At 33.9% G+C, this 18,688-nt stretch overlaps 1 protein-coding gene across 4 annotated transcripts in view; it reads left to right on the forward strand.

Annotated features, from left to right (window-relative positions):
* The window catches only part of MMS19 (MMS19 cytosolic iron-sulfur assembly component), a 132,925-nt gene that overhangs the window by 95,220 nt on the left and 19,017 nt on the right, over positions 1-18,688 (forward strand). For all 4 annotated transcript variants that reach the window (XM_068114373.2, XM_068114374.2, XM_068114375.2 and 1 more), the window contains 6 exons: positions 15,528-15,654; positions 15,838-15,947; positions 16,113-16,169; positions 16,258-16,441; positions 16,662-16,744; positions 18,137-18,301. In XM_068114373.2, coding sequence (XP_067970474.2) covers positions 15,528-15,654; positions 15,838-15,947; positions 16,113-16,169; positions 16,258-16,441; positions 16,662-16,744; positions 18,137-18,301 — 726 coding nt within the window. The remainder of the gene's footprint in view (positions 1-15,527; positions 15,655-15,837; positions 15,948-16,112; positions 16,170-16,257; positions 16,442-16,661; positions 16,745-18,136; positions 18,302-18,688) is intronic.

Consider the following 18,688-nt stretch of genomic DNA (forward strand, 5'->3'; position numbering starts at 1 on the left):
TTGGGTTAGGGATGGGGTTGGGTTAGGGATGGGGTTGGGTTAGGGATGGGGTTGGGTTAGGGATGGGTTGGGTTAGGGATGGGTTTGGGTTAGGGATGGGGTTGGGTTAGGGCTTGGGTTGGGTTAGGGTTTGTATATTATTATGACTCACTCGCACATACACACACACACAAAAGTTAAGCCCCAACTAAAAAGTTGTGGGATTCTGTGTTTGGGGTTCACAGATTTAAAAACGTATCCCCATTATACACACACAAAAGTTAAGCCCCAACTAAAAAGTTGTGGGATTCTGTGTTTGGGGTTCACAGATTTAAAAACGTATCCCCATTATACACACACAAAAGTTAAGCCCCAACTAAAAAGTTGTGGGATTCTGTGTTTGGGGTTCACAGATTTAAAAACGTATCCCCATTATACACACACAAAAGTTAAGCCCCAACTAAAAAGTTGTGGGATTCTGTGTTTGGGGTTCACAGATTTAAAAACGTATCCCCATTATACACACACAAAAGTTAAGCCCCAACTAAAAAGTTGTGGGATTCTGTGTTTGGGGTTCACAGATTTAAAAACGTATCCCCATTATACACACACAAAAGTTAAGCCCCAACTAAAAAGTTGTGGGATTCTGTGTTTGGGGTTCACAGATTTAAAAACGTATCCCCATTACATTTTATTTATTTATTTATTATTTTCAAGGGTATTACCTGCTTACTTGTGTTTTTTGTAATTCTTGTGAGTAAAATGAACCCAAGATTTCTTCTCCATTTAAATCATATAATTTGTAGGTCCAAGGGACTGTATCCATTACATCAATGATTTTAAATAATTCACGAGTCCATTTTTGTGTATAACCTTTCTCAAAATGACTTTTCCATTTGTATATTCTTACAATATCACCAACTTTAAACTTGGGCTTTCTCAAATTAATCTCCTTTTCATATTCTAATTTTGTAAATGTTTCTGATGGTTTTGATTGTGTTGATGAATGAACTGTATTATTGTAATTATCTACAATATCCTGAATTAAATACACCCATTTTTGAGAACCGAGTTGTGTGAATTTTTTATATAATTTCTCTTTTAAAGTACGATTAAAATGCTCAATAACAACTGCCTTTCCTTCATTAAAGGTGCTGTATAATTTAATACCCTTCCCCTTAAGAAATTTCATGAATATTTTGTTATAGAACTCTGTTCCCTCATCAGTCCATAACTTCTTTGGTTTCCTTTTATCCCGATCAAATATTAGCTTAAAGGCTAACATTAAAGTATCACCCCTTTTATTTTTTAAAGGGACAACCCAGGCAAATCTACTCCTCAAATCAATAACGGTTAAAGCATACCTGTATCCCCTGTCATTATTCAATTCAATTAAATCAGCGGACCATATGTGGTCAGTGTATTTAGAATAAACCTTCCTTCTTTTAAACTTTGTGATTATAGGTTTGTGTAATTCTTCAGCCAAAAGCTCCTCAGTCTTGATGGCATCATTAGAGCCTAATAGTTTTTTGAGGAATAACCAAGACCAAGTTTCAATTTAGCATTTATCAAATTTCTCACAATAAACCTATCAACTTTCTCTCTCAACGTTGGATTTTGTATCAAAGACAAATTATACAACATTTCGCTGTCGGCTTTATGTTTTTCAGTCAACGTAGTGGTTTTCCCATAAGCAATATCATGCTTCATACACACTTCGTCAACCCTATTTGTAGGTTTAGACCAAGGTTTAGGATTGTCAGCCTCATCTAATCTTTTATCCAAGTTTGTTCCTGGACCACAGAAAGAATACCCTGGAAGGTGTAATTCCCCTGGAATTCCAGTTGTTGTAAATTTACTTCCTGACAGAAACTTTTGTATGTCTCCTCCTCTTTTAGGAGAGATGAATTGGCACTTTTTAGAGCCACATACTTGACATATTCCTTTTTGATAAACTCTATTATTTTTAGCTTTAACATAAGAGATATTTTTAGATTTAGTTTTCTTTTTACATTTGAGACAATAACTCATATTTATTTATCAGAAAAATTCCGACAGAGTATCAAAACCTTTTTGGTTTTCAACATATACATTTCAATCTTTATTTTTAAAACATAAAGAATCCTAAGGAATGCCTTCACTCTCTCCTCCATTTATTTACAAATAAAAACTAACTAAAGTCAATGACACCAACATCATCAATCACATAATCTTTTCCTTCTTCTTCTTCTTCTTCTTCACCACTTTCTCGTTTAAATCTCCTCCCTGAAATTGAAGACATTGACGTTCTTATTTTTGAAACCATTATCTTCATAAGAGTTGTTAATTCTTTAATTTCCTCTTCGGTGCGTTGAGATTGATTTATTTGCTTTAATACACTCAATCTTTTATGAATCTCAGTGATTTCCATCTTTTTATATTTTTCCTCCCTCTCTCTTTGCTCCCTCTCCTCCTCCTCCATTTTCTCCCTCTCCTCCTTCTCCTTTTTCTCCCTTTTCTCCCTTTCCTCCTTCTCCCTTTTCTCCCTTTCCTCCTTCTCCTTTTTCTCCCTCTCCTCCTTCTCCTCCTTTTTCTCCCTCTCCTCCTTCTCCTCCCTCTCCCTTTCCTCCTTCTCCTTTTTCTCTCTTTCCTCCTTCTCTTCTTCAACTCCTTCCTCATCCCTTGCTACCCTTGAGTTTGAACCCCAAAGAATATTATACATATACTCATCTGGATTTTGAGATATTCTTGTATCTATAATTATTTTTCTCATAATAGGATACCAATAAGATTTGTTGACGATTTCTAAAAGAGTTTTATATTTCATAACTTTGAGAAGTTCATTTTTATTTAATATTTTAAACAAGTCTCTATTTGTGGGTTTAACAATATCAGTATAAGGCCAGTTTTTTATGACAAAATTCCCATGTATATGCTCCAAATCATAAGGTATGTAATACCGAGCACCCTTTTCTTGTAGGTATCCTTGAATACAAAAATTATAATTCTCTTGTAGTCTTCTTCCTGCCATTTATGTATCAGAAATATATGTGAGATTAATATTATGACAGGTAATACCACCCCATCTTCCCACTACCAAATCGGTTTGTATTCCTCGGCTTTCTATCCTTATCTCATTACCTTCCTTCTTTGTCATGCGAACCATCGCTATACTATCATATATTTTTATTTTCTTAAAATCACGTATTTGTTGTTTACTAATTGTACTTCCACATAAATCCTTATCTTCACCAAGTGGATAATATTCTTCTTTACGAGACTGATTTAAATCATGTAGGTCTTCTATGTTTATTGAAAAAGACCAATTATACCCTAAATCAGGCATATCATACCCCCATTTATTAATTCGCATATTAACTAAATGTCCTTCTTTATAAAATTTAATTGTAAGCAGGTAGTTAAATTCAATGAGGAAAGGTGTATGGTCAGTATAACCAGGTGTTGTGGTTGTAAATTTTACTTGTTTCACAAAACGTGCTGTTTTCTTTAAAGATATATATTGTGATAAATCACTGAATCTAATCAAGTCATTCGCATCTGTAGGGTTTGGATAATTGATTAATTTATAAGTATTCTTCATATTAATATTTTTACTTACACTATATTTTTGTCGTTCAGCCTGTGCCTTTGTATAATAATTTGATAAATCAATATCCTGAGAGGATTTTCCAAAGATAGAACCATCTTTTCCAACATAGGTCATTTATATTAGATAAAAAATGATATCATAAAAATTTTCATTATTGTTGAGTTGAAATAATACATATAAACATAATTGGCCACAACATTTAGAATTAATTTCTTGAACTTGGAATGTTTGATAAACACCATTCTGTAAGAATTGTATTACTTCAACAGGTGGTGGCATACCATAACTATCAAAATAATATTGATCCTGACTATTATGAATACAAACCCAATGAGAACCATTCTGTGTGTCTAAATTCATAATAATATTCTTTGTATTCTTATTTATATGTGTTAATTCATCTCTCATACAAATAACCACATTATCAATTTTTAGTGTTTTACAATACTTAGCTAGTTCTATATTTGACGTTGTATTCTTTCCAAATTGTTTAAACCATTTATCCATTTATTTATGAGAAAGATACAATCCATTACCCCGTTTAGTTAGTTTAACACCCGCTTGAGCGATAGAGGAAAGCATATCTCCAACCAACAATCTAGCTTTATCAGGTAGACTTTCAAGTTTTTGAGCAAAATCTACAATTACACCACTTCCACTAATTTGTTTCTCCAACTCCTTGTTATGTCTTTCCAATTCTTTTTGAGCTTTTAGTTGTGCCTTCCTTTCGTTAGCAGTTTTTACCGCTGCTGAAATACCACCAGTCAATGCTCCCGCCGCACTTAAACCAGCAAATAAAGGAATTAGAAACGGGAGAAATCCTCCTCTTGACTCGTCTATTGAATATTTCTTTAACATAGGTTTTGTCATTTTAATTTTAAGTGATCCAACATCATTTAGTGTTTTTACTTGTGTGTGTGTGAGTAAAACATCAATTCTTACAGCTCCTTTTCTTTGAATTGTATTAACATTAATAATACAAGGCTTTTGATTTTGAATACAAGATGTTAATTTATTAAGATTGATTTGATTAACATATACCCCAACCATTTATTTATGAGAAAAAACCTATGTGATATTAATCATAACACCATTATCTGTATTAATCTGTAATTCTGTTTCCTCCAAAAGCAAACAATATGCATTAACCTCTTCACTCTCCCCTCTTTCAATGTATAGAGAAGTATCCACTCGATTAGACTTTATAGTTTCCTTTTGAGAACTCAGGTCAATTGCGTAGATTGTATAAAGTTTTTGAAACGCAACCATATCCAAAATAGGATCATTATTACCATTACTTTCACACACCTTTTGGTAGGACTTGTAGGCTTCCGCATAATCATTTTTTTCCCAATCAATTTCCAATCTATCTCGCGGATAAAATGTGCCATCAAGAGAAACCCGAAGTTGTTTCACCTTTGCATTATCACTCAGGGCATTATTCTTATTAGTACCGTCCTCTCCATCTGGTTTTTTAAAAATGAGCCAGAGGTATCGTGGCTTTCCTTGAAGAACACCTAAATTCCAAGTGTAGGTAGTGTGTTCCAGTTTAACGTGTTGACATCTTCTTTTAAGGTATGATACATTTAGCGGTTTCTTTGAGTTAAGTCTTCTATTTAACATCTCTTCCGTTTTAAGATTAGGAGTATATTCACTGATATACCAACACAAATCATTAATAACAAATTTATTATTTTCTCCAAAAGCATTTTCATCCCCAAAAAGCAATCTATTTACATTATCATTCCTTTGTAGTTGAAATCTAATTTTAAGCCCATACAAAACTTTATCATAATCACAAAATCCAAATATACCTTTCAGAGGTACTGCTACGGTAAAACTATTCTCAGCTTTTGCGTCATCATTATACATTGACTTCCTTTGACTATAACCAGGGTCTGCGTTTGTACCCGTTGACATATCAGGAATAAAACCCTCAACAGCTCCCTTACCCATTCTATCACTAAACGAATATAGTGTAAATTTCATCATTTCAGATGTAGCAGAGACATAATCAACCGCTTCAACCTCTTGTGTTCCAATATACAGGCGGACACTGTCAAACATTTTCCAGAAGAAATCATTTACGAGTGTAGCATTAGTATTATTCGCAGCCTTAGTGAATTTAAATTTACACAGCAAGAAACTATCAGCTATATTCAAGTAAGTTTGTTGATTATTTATTTCAAAACTTTTTGTTCCGTTTGAATTCCAGTCTGTTCCTGTTATAGCATTTACCTTAAAATAGTCTTCCTTTTTAGTGGAGTTTGAAATGATAATCGTATCATCCAAATCATAGATACTATCAATCGCTTCCATACTTGTATTTATATAGCATTAAAATTGTTGAAACCCTGACCCAAGTATTTTAATGATTTTTTGTCGTTCTTGTGAAGATAGTTGAGTTTTACCTTTTTTTATTTCTTTGATTGCTTGTAATTTATGAGACTCCTTTTGAGCATCTTTTATACTCTTTATAGCACCCGCAACGGAGCCCACGGCAGAAGCAGTTGAACCAATTAGGTCTTTATGTTTAAGGATGGTTGAACCAATACCCATTAGAGTATCAATTATCCCATCTCCTTTATTTCGAAATTGATGACCTACACCTCGTTGTCTCTTAGGTTTATAGTATCCTCTACCCACATACCTTGTATAGTCTGGTGAAAGGAACATGCCCTCCCCTGTAATTATTTTATATTTTCCCAACTCGTGTTTTCTCACAATAACCATTATTTATTTATTGAAAAACTTCACGTAGGTGAATTCTGATGGATATAATTTCATCATTAAAGGATATCATACGATTATCTTGGTCGGTTATCCTAAAATTTACTCTGTATATGGTTTTTCCTGACACAGGTAAATAGACAAGATTTTTTGGTTCCATATTAAATTTATAACCAATCGGGGTTGAGTATGCACTGAATGAAAATATTGTATTTGTTCTTATTCCATCGTTATAAGCACCATCAATCAAATCACAATGAATTAATACTGAATTTATACCGGAGGATATTTGGATAACATTATCACTGTAAAACGTCCCGTTATTTTCAATCTTTTTTGAAGAGAAACCCAATAGCTCTCTAAACGAATTTTCAATCGTGAAATCAACTTTATAATTATTTTTAAGTTTAATAGTTGATTTTGAAGTGTGTTTTTGAATATCTATTACAATATTTTTTGGTTCATCACCTTTTTCTTTCATAAGGCGAGAGACTTCTGAAGATATTTGAGAAATCTCGTAAGCTCCAGGTGAAACGGTTATAGTTTTATATCCACTTCCTGGATTATAACTAAACTTGTTGTTTTTCTCTGTGATATTAAAAAGGGTATTGTAAGTTTCCATTGACAACAAAGATGCCTCATATGAGGTAAGGGGGTCAAGTTGTAGTGGGTAAGGGAATGAAGCTGTGTAATCGCTCGTTGTGAAATTAAAACTAAGAATTGTGCTTCTCATCTTATTTAATATCTAATAAAATATCTTTGTATTGACATTTATTAATTATTTTCATGTTCATCAACTGATCTAAAATGGCTGAGGATTCATTAAAACAATTGTTGTTTCCAGCCTTCTTACTACCTAACAACAATAATAGCCTATTAACTAATTGTGATGGGTCATTTGGAAGAAAACTAACACCCGAACCAAGCTTACTTAAAGCATCAATAATATGTTTCTCCTTCTCATTCTTCTTACTTTTACCAGCAACAGAAACTCCATAATCAAGTGCATTTAGCAACTCAATATATACCCTATCTTCCTCTCTTTCCATATCAAGTGGTTCCTCAAAATATTTTGAACCGCTGAATCCGGGGTTTGTTAGAAGAAACATTAATCTTGGAGTTAATTTAACATTTGGTTGAGTAGAACTCAAGAACATCAATTCATCATTAAATATCAATACCTTTTCTTCCACAAGATGAAACACTGCTGGTTCTTCTGTTGGAATGAGACCTGCTCTGGTTTTTGAACCCGCCGAATATTCATTGTTTTGAAGAGCTTCCACAACATAATTAGGGGGTTGATTTACCTCCTCAAGTTTCCGAAATAATCCCTCGTCATCATATTCTAATTCACCAAGTTCTTGTTTTGTTATCTGACTAAAATCTTTGAGCATTTGAAGTTTTTTCGGAGTAAATTCTACCGTGGGAACTGTAGGGTGTTGAGTTTTCAAAAGTGGTTTAAAGAATTTCTCTTGTTTTCTTTCAAAGGCTTCTTCACCAGTTAGTTTCTGTCTCCGTTTCTTCTTTATCTCTTCCTGTTGTTTAACAACTTTTGAAACTAATTGTTGATGTTCCTTAAACTTTCTTTCTCTTTCTTCAGTATTCATTTTCTGTATTTATTTATTGAAAAATATCATTTAGTATCTCATCTTGTTTCACAACAATATATTTATATTTTCCAATCGTGTGTTTCATATAATTTTCAAATTCTTTTTTACTACATAACGTAGAGCAATTATCTCTCCAAAAATTATTTACATCTATTGAATTTAACTTAAATAAAATAAAAGTATTGGCATTGTTTCTTATTGAGCGTCGAGGGAGTTGAAAATATGATTGACTAAGATATATACAATTACAAGAAGAATGTCTCCCTCTTGTATAGTAGCTATCCATTACTGTTTGGTTTCTCTCATTAACACAATCATCAAAGATGACAAGGTTCTTTTTTGATTTATCTAAATCTTGAGGTGAAGGTATATCATCCGTATTATCACTGAGAATACAAGTTATGGGTTTCGATTTTGATTTCTGTGTATCACAAAATAATTGTATTATATCATCAATATTATAATCATTTAGTTTGTTTTGAAGTTTAAATAAACCGATAATGTCTTCCTTTTTAAGACCCGCATTAAAACCCTGTGAGAGTAGTTGATACTCGGGTTGAAAACTTGACTTTGTAAAAATTATTAAATTATCATAATCTAAAAAATTAGGACCAAGGAGCATCTTTAAAAGTAAACAGGTTTTTCCACATCCGCTTGAACCAACTATTAGACATCTCAATGAATTTGGAATGTTTTTATGGTTATTAAATTTTATCTTATTTTCCCAAACGGGTAAAAAATCATTCATTTATATATTTGGAAAACAAGTTATCCAACTTTTTTTGAGCTATTTGAGAAACTCTATATTTTATCCTGAGTTCGGGTTTAATTTCAAAATAATCCATTATTTTATTTATATAGTATCTTGTATTAACATTTCCATTAAAATTATTTTGAATAATAAATATCATTAAACCCTTATACATTTCCTCAATACAATTAGTCTCTTCCCTTGAAAGAAATGGTGTATTATCATCACAATACTTAACATTCATCTCTCTTATTAATCTTGTAAAGTAATTCATTTTTGGTTCTAATTTAAAAGAGTTATATATTTTTTTATATTTCTTATTATCATTAATTAAAATTAAATCACAGAAAATACATTGTTTATATGAATCCTCATCATTAAGCCCCACTCTATCACAAGCCGGACAATTCTCTAATTTATCATATGGAGAGTCTGGAAATTCTAAATATCCTTCAGAACTTATCATATTTATGTGGTAAATTTTTACTTAAACTAAACGCAAGTTTATTCATTAATAAATACAATGTTTCAAAGCACAAAAGACAAATTTCAATCAATCTCTACTTCGGTGGAAGATATAGAAAAATATGTCAAAGATGTTAAATTGAACAAAGATAAATATGGAAATTTTTGGGTAAAACCAGTTATGGAAAATAACATGAGCCCCTCTATTTCATTTAAAGGAAGAGCTCTAACTATACCTGGAAAGACATCCATTAAAGTAAATCTAACAAAAGTTTCTCCTCTACTCCTGGCAATTTATTCAAAGCTTGAAAAAGTGATTGACCACGATACTTTGAAAAAGAATGATAAGACCATTAATAATTCTAGAGGAGACATTTGTATTTTCTTTAATAATCCAAAGGGTGTAGATCTAAGTAAAATGAATGATGTTAATATTTCTGGTGAAATGTCATTTCGTTCTATGATAGTTAGAGATTATTTAAAGATAACTTTTGATATAAAAATTGTAGAGATTGAATCTGTTAATGAAAGAAAGTATATAGATATTGATGGGAATATTTTTCTTGCTAATTAAATATGAGTCAATACAGCAGTGAAGATTTTACTATTTCATTGAACTCAGACGATAGTGATGATAGTATTTCATTGAACTTGGACGATGGTGATGATAGTATTTCATTGAACACAGATGATAGTTATGATACTAATAGTTTGTGCTCAAATGATAGTTATGAGAGTAGCTTTATTGATGACTCTGAGTATGATTCTGAGTATTCATGTGATAGTTATGACTTAGATGATTCTGAGTGAAAAAGTGTTTTAGTTTAAGCACAGCGATATATATAAAACGGAGCTGTAAAGCTCAAAAGTGTTTTATTTTAAGCACAGTGATATATATAAAACACCACGTTTTCTCACGCTATAAATATGGTTTATTGTGATACTTGCGAGAAGGAAGTAAAATATTATAAACAACATATTCTCACCGCAAAACATACATACAACATTTTAAACAAACTTTCCCCTCTTCCACCTGAAACAAAACACTGTTCTACATGTAATAAAAATATCCTCAAGAAAGGCTTCAAAATACATCTTAAAACAAATCTACATTTATCAAATTTTATCACAACTAAAAACTCTGATGGAGCATTCAAAGGACATATTAAAATAAGAGTCTTTAACTTCAAACCTCCTGAACCAGAGTCTATAGTTGATGCTGTAGAAATAGTTAAACCTGCTGTTCAAACGTTGATTGAAAAAACACTAAAGGAAATGAAACCACTTAAATTTTATATGGGAGTAAAATTAGAAATGACAAAGGATGAAGGAGTTATAGATGCACCATACATGAGAACTGAGCCACACTTTATATCTTCATATCAAGATTTTAAAACATCAGGAGTCTATGATGAACTTATTAAACAAGAGCAAGATGTGGATAATTCAATCGTAGGAAGTGGATTCAATATAGGAAAAATTATTTACATAGACATTCATATTCTTAAATCAGATCCTCTAAAAGCTTCTTCTTACATTGATTTACCCAGTGTTATCAAAAATAGAAAAGCAGTTATCAATATCAAAAATAAAGACAATAAATGTTTTCTCTGGTCTATTTTAGCACACTTACATCCTCCACATTTTCATGATGAAAGAGTATCTCATTATAAAAAATATGAGAATACATTAAATACGAAAGATCTAAAGTTTCCGATGACTTTAAATGATATTCCTAAATTTGAAAAGATGAATAATTTATCAGTTAATGTTTATGGTCTAACAGAAACAAACAACATTCAGGTTTTAAAGCTTTCTGACAATTGTAAACAAACTCATATTAATCTTCTATATTTTAATTCAGACGAAAATTCACATTATACATACATCAAAGATATTGCTAAATTAATAAAACCACAAGTCTGTAAGAGAACAAATAAAATATATATTTGTTTGCGTTGTCTTAACTTCTTCAATTCACAAGAAAGATTAGATAAACATTCAAATTATTGTGGCGAACATAAATCAACGGTAATCAATATGCCTAAAGAAGGCTCAAAGATCACATTCAAAGATGAAAATAAAAAGATCAAACATCCATTTGTTATATATGCTGATTTTGAAAGTATTTTAGAAAAAATTGATACTGCTTCTCAAGATCCAAAAGAATCATACACAAATAAATATCAAAAACATACTCCTTGTGGTTTTTGTTATTATATCAAATCATCCGTTGGTGATAAATATAACAAGTTAGAGATGTATAGAGGCTCAAATACCCCAGAGGAGTTTGTGAAACGACTAGAAAAAGACTGTGTTCGATTAACCAAGATAATGAGAGAAACCAATAAACCAATGTCCTTAACAAGTAAAGAAAAAAGGGAATTTATAAAAAACAATGTCTGTCATATTTGTGAGGAGAAAATTGGTAAAGGTCTAAAGGTTAGAGACCATTGTCATCTCACTGGTAAATATAGAGGTCCGGCTCATCAAAGTTGTAATATTAATTATCAACTCCCCTCTTTCATTCCTGTCTTTCTTCATAACAACGCTCATTATGATACACATCTATTTATCAAGGAACTCTCAAAGACTTCTGGAAGTATCTCAGCAATTCCAAACACGGATCAGAAATACATTTCATTCACAAAAACAATTCACACATCTCCTATTACTCATATCAGATTTCTTGATACATTTAAATTCATGGCAAGTCCATTGGTTAACTTGGTTCAAAATCTAAAAGAGTTTCCATGTCTTTCAGAGTATTTTTTAGATAAAGATTTTCGAACACAAAAGGGAATTTACCCCTATGACTATATGGACTCATTTGAGAGATTCAATGAAACACAACTTCCTTCAAAAGAAAATTTCTATAACAAATTAAATAATAGTCATATATCTGATAAAGATTATGTACACGCACAAAATGTTTGGGAAAAATATAACATCAAGAATCTTGGCGAGTATCACGATTTGTATCTCAAAACTGATGTGCTTTTATTGGCCGATGTATTTGAAGCCTTTAGATCTGTTTGTCGCACTGGATATGGATTGGATCCTGCTCACTACTACACAGCACCTGGATTGGCCTGGAGTGCGATGTTGAAAATGACAAAACAAGATTTGGATTTGATAACCGATGTTGATATGCTTTTGATGATTGAAAAGGCAAAAAGAGGTGGAATTTCACAAGTCTGCTCGAGTAGATACGCAAAAGCAAATAACAAATATCTTCCAAATTATGATCCAACGAAAGAGAGTTCTTACTTGATGTACTATGACGCGAACAACCTGTATGGCTGGGCAATGTCTCAGGCTCTTCCTTATGGAAAACTTAGATGGGTAAAGGAAAAAGACTACAAAAACGTTTTACAAGATGTATGTATCTCTACACAAAAAGAATTGGATGAAGAAAAAGTTGGTTATTATTTTGAAATTGATTTAAAATATCCAGAGGAACTCCATAACCTACACAAAGATCTCCCATTTGCTTGTGAGAAAGCAAGTCCAAAGAAAGAATGGTTGAGTGATTATCAACGATCGTTTGATATAGGTGAATCAACAGAAAAATTACTTACTACATTATATAACAAGAAAAATTATGTTCTACACCAAAGAAATTTGCGACAATATTTATCAAAAGGTCTAAGAGTAGAGAAGATCCATAGGGTTCTAAAGTTCAATCAAAGTCATTGGTTAAAGGGGTACATTGATTTTAATACACAAAGAAGAACAGAGTCAAAAACAGATTTTGAGAAAGACTTTTATAAATTGATGAATAATGCGGTCTTTGGTAAGACTATGGAGAATGTGAGGAAAAGACAAAATATCAGACTATCAACATCTTGGGAACAAGCATCAAAATTAATTAATAGACCGAGTTTTACTCGAGCTGAGGTCTTTACTGAGAACTTTTGTGCGATCCATTTGATTAAAGAGAGTATTGAAATGAACAAACCTATTTATATTGGAACAACAATTCTTGATTTATCAAAGTCATTAATGTATGATTACTTTTATAATAACTTGAGGAAGAAATATCAAAATGATGTTAATCTACTTTATATGGATACAGATAGTTTTATTTTGAAAATTAATACCAACGATGTTTATTCAGACATGAAAAGAGACATTAATATCTATGACACGAGTAATTACAGTCCAGAGAGTGAGTTGTTCTCTTCTAAAAATAAAAAGGTGATTGGAAAGTTCAAGGATGAATTAGGAGGAAATGTTATGAGTGAATTTGTGGGATTGAGGTCAAAGGCTTATGCTTATAAATACATTGTGAATAACGTTGAAAAGACTGATAAGAAGTTAAAAGGTGTAAAGAAAAATGTTATTAAAGAAACAATAAACTTTAAGGATTATTATAACTGTTTAACAACAAAGAAAGAAGAGTTTAGAAAGATTAATGGAATAAGAAGTTATAAACATCAATTATATTCAGAAGAGATAAATAAGAAAGCATTGGGGGCTTTTGATGATAAGAGGTTTATTTTAGAAAATGGAATTGATAGTCTCCCTTATGGTTATATAAGTATATAAGTGATAAGATATATATATAAGTGATAAGATATATATAAGTGATAAGATATACATAAGTGATAAGATATATATAAGTGATAAGATATATATAAGTGATAAGTTAAAAAGGGGGGGGGGGGTTGGGGATTTTAACGGGCTACCGCCGCCTTTTTTACTATTATATAAATGATAGAACCAAGTATCAACCAGACTAAAGAGTGGAGGTGTAATCAACCTTGGTATATAAATGGAAAACATAATGAATGTGAAAAATATCAAATAGGTATAATTGAAAAGGCAACTGGTAAAAAAGTTCACAAAACAAATAAGAGAATTAATTTAAATACCGGTGAATTGGGTAAAAAAGATGGAAATATTTTTGAGTGGACGGAAAACTTTGATGGTTGTCAGGAAAATATATACTTTAATTTAAAAATGGTATGTGGCACTGGAGGCGCTCAAGCAAGAACATTGAGGGAGGTTTACCATTTTATCTTAGCTCAGTTAAAATATCTTAATAAAGAACCAAACTCAAACATATTTTTTGTTAATATATTAGATGGTGAAGAGAGTTGTAGGAGAATTAAATTATTTCCCACGCATAAACAAATATTTGTAGGGTCGTTGTTTGAGTGGGTTATATTCACCAGATGATATTAAGAGTAAAAGGTTAAAAGGTCCATGAGGTCAGAAGGATCACAGGTGTTTAAGTGGTCTAATGAATAAGGATAACATGTCAAAAGGTTAGAAGGTTCGTAAAGAACAGGGTGAGAGAAATATAGGTGTTTAGGGGCAATGAGGGAGGGAAAGAATTAATATGGAAGTGAATGGGTCAATGTTTGAGTGGGTCAAAGATTAATCTGCCAGATGATATGTAGAAGAAGGATGATAGGTCTATAAGAGAAAACAAATATTTGTAGTGTTTGAGTGGTCTAATGAACAACATTAAGGATAGGTACTACAGACAAAAGGTTCATAAAGATGAGGGTGGGAGAAATAGAGGTGTTTATGATTTTTGAAAAAGACAAGGGGGTAAATGACATTAGATAGGGATTTCCCATGTTAAACGGAGGTGTCCCAGAAGCAACATTATTACACTACTGATGTGAGCAGTCTGAATCTGCTCTGGCGTGCATTACAGCGCTGTTGGGGAAAGATCGATTCAAACATGATCCATAAACGTATTATATAAATCCCAAATGGAGTTGAAGCAGATCTCAAGGCAAAAGGGTGTTACTCACACTGATTAAAGATTATATCAAGGCAAAAAAGGGGTCACACTGATTCATGATTATATGTAAGATTCTCGAGGCAAAGGGGGTCAAACTGATTATTTTCTGGTTAAACCAAACTGTTTCTGGTTTCTGGTTAAATGGGGTCTGGTTATTTTCTGGGTTATTTATTTCTGGTTAAACTGAATACCGAAAGAGAGATTTGATTTTCCTGTCCTAATAAATATTATTATTAAAGTCCTTAAGAGTTCATGAAATTGCGAAAGATGATGGGAATAGAACCTGTGATGGATGCAGTGAAGAGGAACAGGTTGAGATGGTTTGGTCATGTGTTGAGGAAGGATGAAAGTGACTGGTTGAGAAGAGTGATGGAAATGAATGTAGAAGGAAGTAGAGGACGGGGAAGACCGAGAAAGACTTGGCTAAAGATGGTGGAAGAAGAAATGCGGGCAAGGGGGTTAACAAAGAGAGATGCAGAAAATAGGGCAAAATGGAGAAGATCGTCATGGGGACCGCAAGGCTAACCCCCGCTCTAGCAGGGAAAATGGCCTTAAAATGCATGTTGCTGTTCTTGTTGTTGCAGCTGATATTTAAAGTGAAACTTTAGCAACTAAAGTTCATTTTAATCCACGTGCACACAGGTAGCTGTTCCAGAGTGGGAACGCCTGCTCTCATACCTAGTGAAGCTTACCTTGACATCGGAACACACTCCAACAGTCATAAGTGGAGCTACCTGCATTGCTGCCCTCGTTAACAAAGAACCATCAGGCAAGTTGACACTACATACTCCATCACTTTTATACATTGTGACCCAACGTAACTCACTCACAAGTATTTGTTTGTTTATTTTTGTATTAATCTATTTAAATTCTATATCCGTTTAATTAATTGGTTAATTATTTGATGGTTTATTTTACTTGTGCATTTATTTATCCATAAATGTTCTTCCAGGGCTGAGGCTGGATGTGCTTTTGAAGGACATCTTGAAGAAGCTTGATGATAATTTGTCAGTGGAGAGGCAACATGGCTGCCGTTTACATGCACTCGCGTTGTTACTCTGGGTAACTATGCTTGCGTATACATTCTTTATGCTTGTTGTATGAATATGAGTTCTTATTATTGTTTACCAGTTTCTACCAGTTTGCCGAGCCTTGCATCACTTCACAATAAATGGTGCTCCCAGCATGACCATTGGGTGCTTCTTCTCCCTTCTTTGGTACTTGCAGGTTACTAAGGCCATGGTTCTGCGTTATCACCCGACGGCCCCCGAATTTGTGAACAAGGTTCGATACGGCAATGAGAATATTCTGTTTCATTCGACAGATAAAATCTTTGAATATTGCTCACCGACGACCATCTTGCCACATACAGTTGCTGTTTCTGCTGGGTGACACCGACCTGGGGGTGGATGCGGCCGATGGCTTCCGCCTATTGGTCACAGAGAGTTCTCTTTTGTTGGGACCCGCTGCCCATGCCGACATCCGTCTGCTCTACCGGCAGCGCTTGTACACGGAGCGCGCGGCGTGTCTGCTCCTCGCCGCTAACGCGGATGGTGGTAGGCTGTCTGCCCGTGAAAATAGTTGGTCGTTGTACCATGTCAAAATTCAAAACTCCTGCCCTATAATTTACAGGGGCAGTGCATCGGTGATATAACTCACGGTCTGGATCAGTAAGAATCCAGGTCAAACATCCTTCAGTGCCCTCCATGCTGATGGCAAATGCAATCGACAAGTCGACATTAGTTGTGGTTAATCCTTGTTGTCATTTCCTTGTAGATAGAAGGAGCAACTCTCTACAGGCTCTGGCACACCTGCTCGCTGCGCTTCCTCGCCAAGCTCTGGTTGCTGAGCTGCCCACGGTGAGACCTCCTCCTGACAATTTGTTGTACCTACATGTACACGTATGTATGTACACATGCATGGATGCATGCACGTGTATTGTACACATACATACAAACATACATCTACGTGTATGTACATACATACATACATACATACATACATACATACACACATACATACATACAAACACACACACGCAACCATACATGCACACATGGGTGTACAATGTACATACATGTATTGTCAACGATTGGTTTTGCCTTTTCTTCTTTTTCTTTTGGCAAGAGCTTGAGCAAAAGGACTGACGTTTTTACCTCCGCCACCAAAGGTGGATGGAGGTTGTTTTCACGTCTGTCTGTCTGTTTATTTGTTGTACTTGCGAAAATCGAGGATTTTTCAAGTATATTGGTTGGTCTTGTGCGTTTTTCTGTCTGTTTGTCTGTTTGTATGTCAGTCACCTACAGGTCACAATTTTCACCCGATCTTCACCAAATGGTAGAGTTGGACATAAGCAAGAAGCCTATTGTTTTTGGTGTCAAAAGGTCAATAGGTCAACATCGGCCAAAGGTCACCAACTTTGTCAAATTTCTAAAATCCTCCATTTTCATACGATTGACTTGAAATTTGAAGAACATTTGCATATCTGGTCACTAAATTCAATCCCCAATTATATTTTAGGTCAACATAGGCCAACATAGGCCTAATTTCTAAAATTATCAATTTTCATCTGATTAACTTGAAATTTTATGAGGATTTGCATACCAGGTCATTGAATTCAACCAACCATTATTTTGGAGGTCATCATAGGCCAACAACTTATTTTAGGGATTTCGCACGACATATTTCTTGTTTGTCTGTCTGTGAACAAGATATCTCAAAAAGTTGTGGATGGATTCGAACGAAATTTGGCAGAGATGTAGTGTGTGTGACCATCCGGATCCAGATCGTCACCAAAATCGAGTCGATTCGTCTTTGTCACACACCCAATCTGTCCACCAAGTTTCGTCCGATTCCGTCCACAATTTTTAAGATTTCAAAATTCTCACATATGAACATGAACATACAGTGGTGAAAACATAATCTCCATCCACCTTCGGTGGCAGAGGTAATAAATTCCTGTTTGTCTGTGATTTATGGTCGGATCATGTAAATTATTCTACAGATAGTTTAAGAAGCATGGCTCGTAGGCACATCATGGATGCTTCCATGGTTTTCCAGACTGTGAAATTTGCCTTTGATGATGAAGGCTACACTGAGCTCTTGAACAATGATTCTGTACTTGCTGGAATATTGTGCAGCAATTAAATGTTGTTAGAAATCGTTTATTTTGGTGAAAAAATGTTTGGAATATGTTTAAAATGCATCCAAAGAATGAATCCAAATTCAGCTGATCTCCCCGTACCTGGCAGCTTTCACCGCACCTGCTCAGCTGGTTGGCCGAACCGCATGTGGCGGTGCTGGCCGCGGCCTTGGCCTTGTTGCAGGTGGCTCTAGCCCATTCTCCGAAGCCTTTGGAACCACAGGTGGAGTCTTTCCTCACTTGCCTGCTGCCTCTGACACGCAGCCCAAGCATGGTAAGTACCACCAAGCTGCCTTTTCCCAACAGCAATTAGAATGACCCATATACTCCAGAAATGTACAAATATATTGCTTGGTTGACATTGCATTTGGATTCCTTACCCTATGATGTAACAAAACAATTTAATTCCATGGAACATTTATAGGTTCCTCCACGGGGGGAATGTTCTCTCCACGGGGTTCTTATTATTCCCATTACATCAAATTGCTTTCTCATGTGATGAGAAATTTCTCATTACATCTTTCTCATTCATGGAGAGTCTTTCCCCACACCGTAACTATGAAGGAATGGTCCTGCATCAACAAAAAACACCCTTTCTATGTAGTTTCCAGCCAGTCGCACACGTTTATCGATCCAAAATGTGGGTAAGTTGGAATATAAG

Source organism: Myxine glutinosa, chromosome 4, assembly GCF_964187855.1.
Source record: "Myxine glutinosa chromosome 4, kmMyxGlut1.1, whole genome shotgun sequence".
In the NCBI taxonomy this organism is placed as follows: Eukaryota; Metazoa; Chordata; class Myxini; order Myxiniformes; family Myxinidae; genus Myxine; species Myxine glutinosa.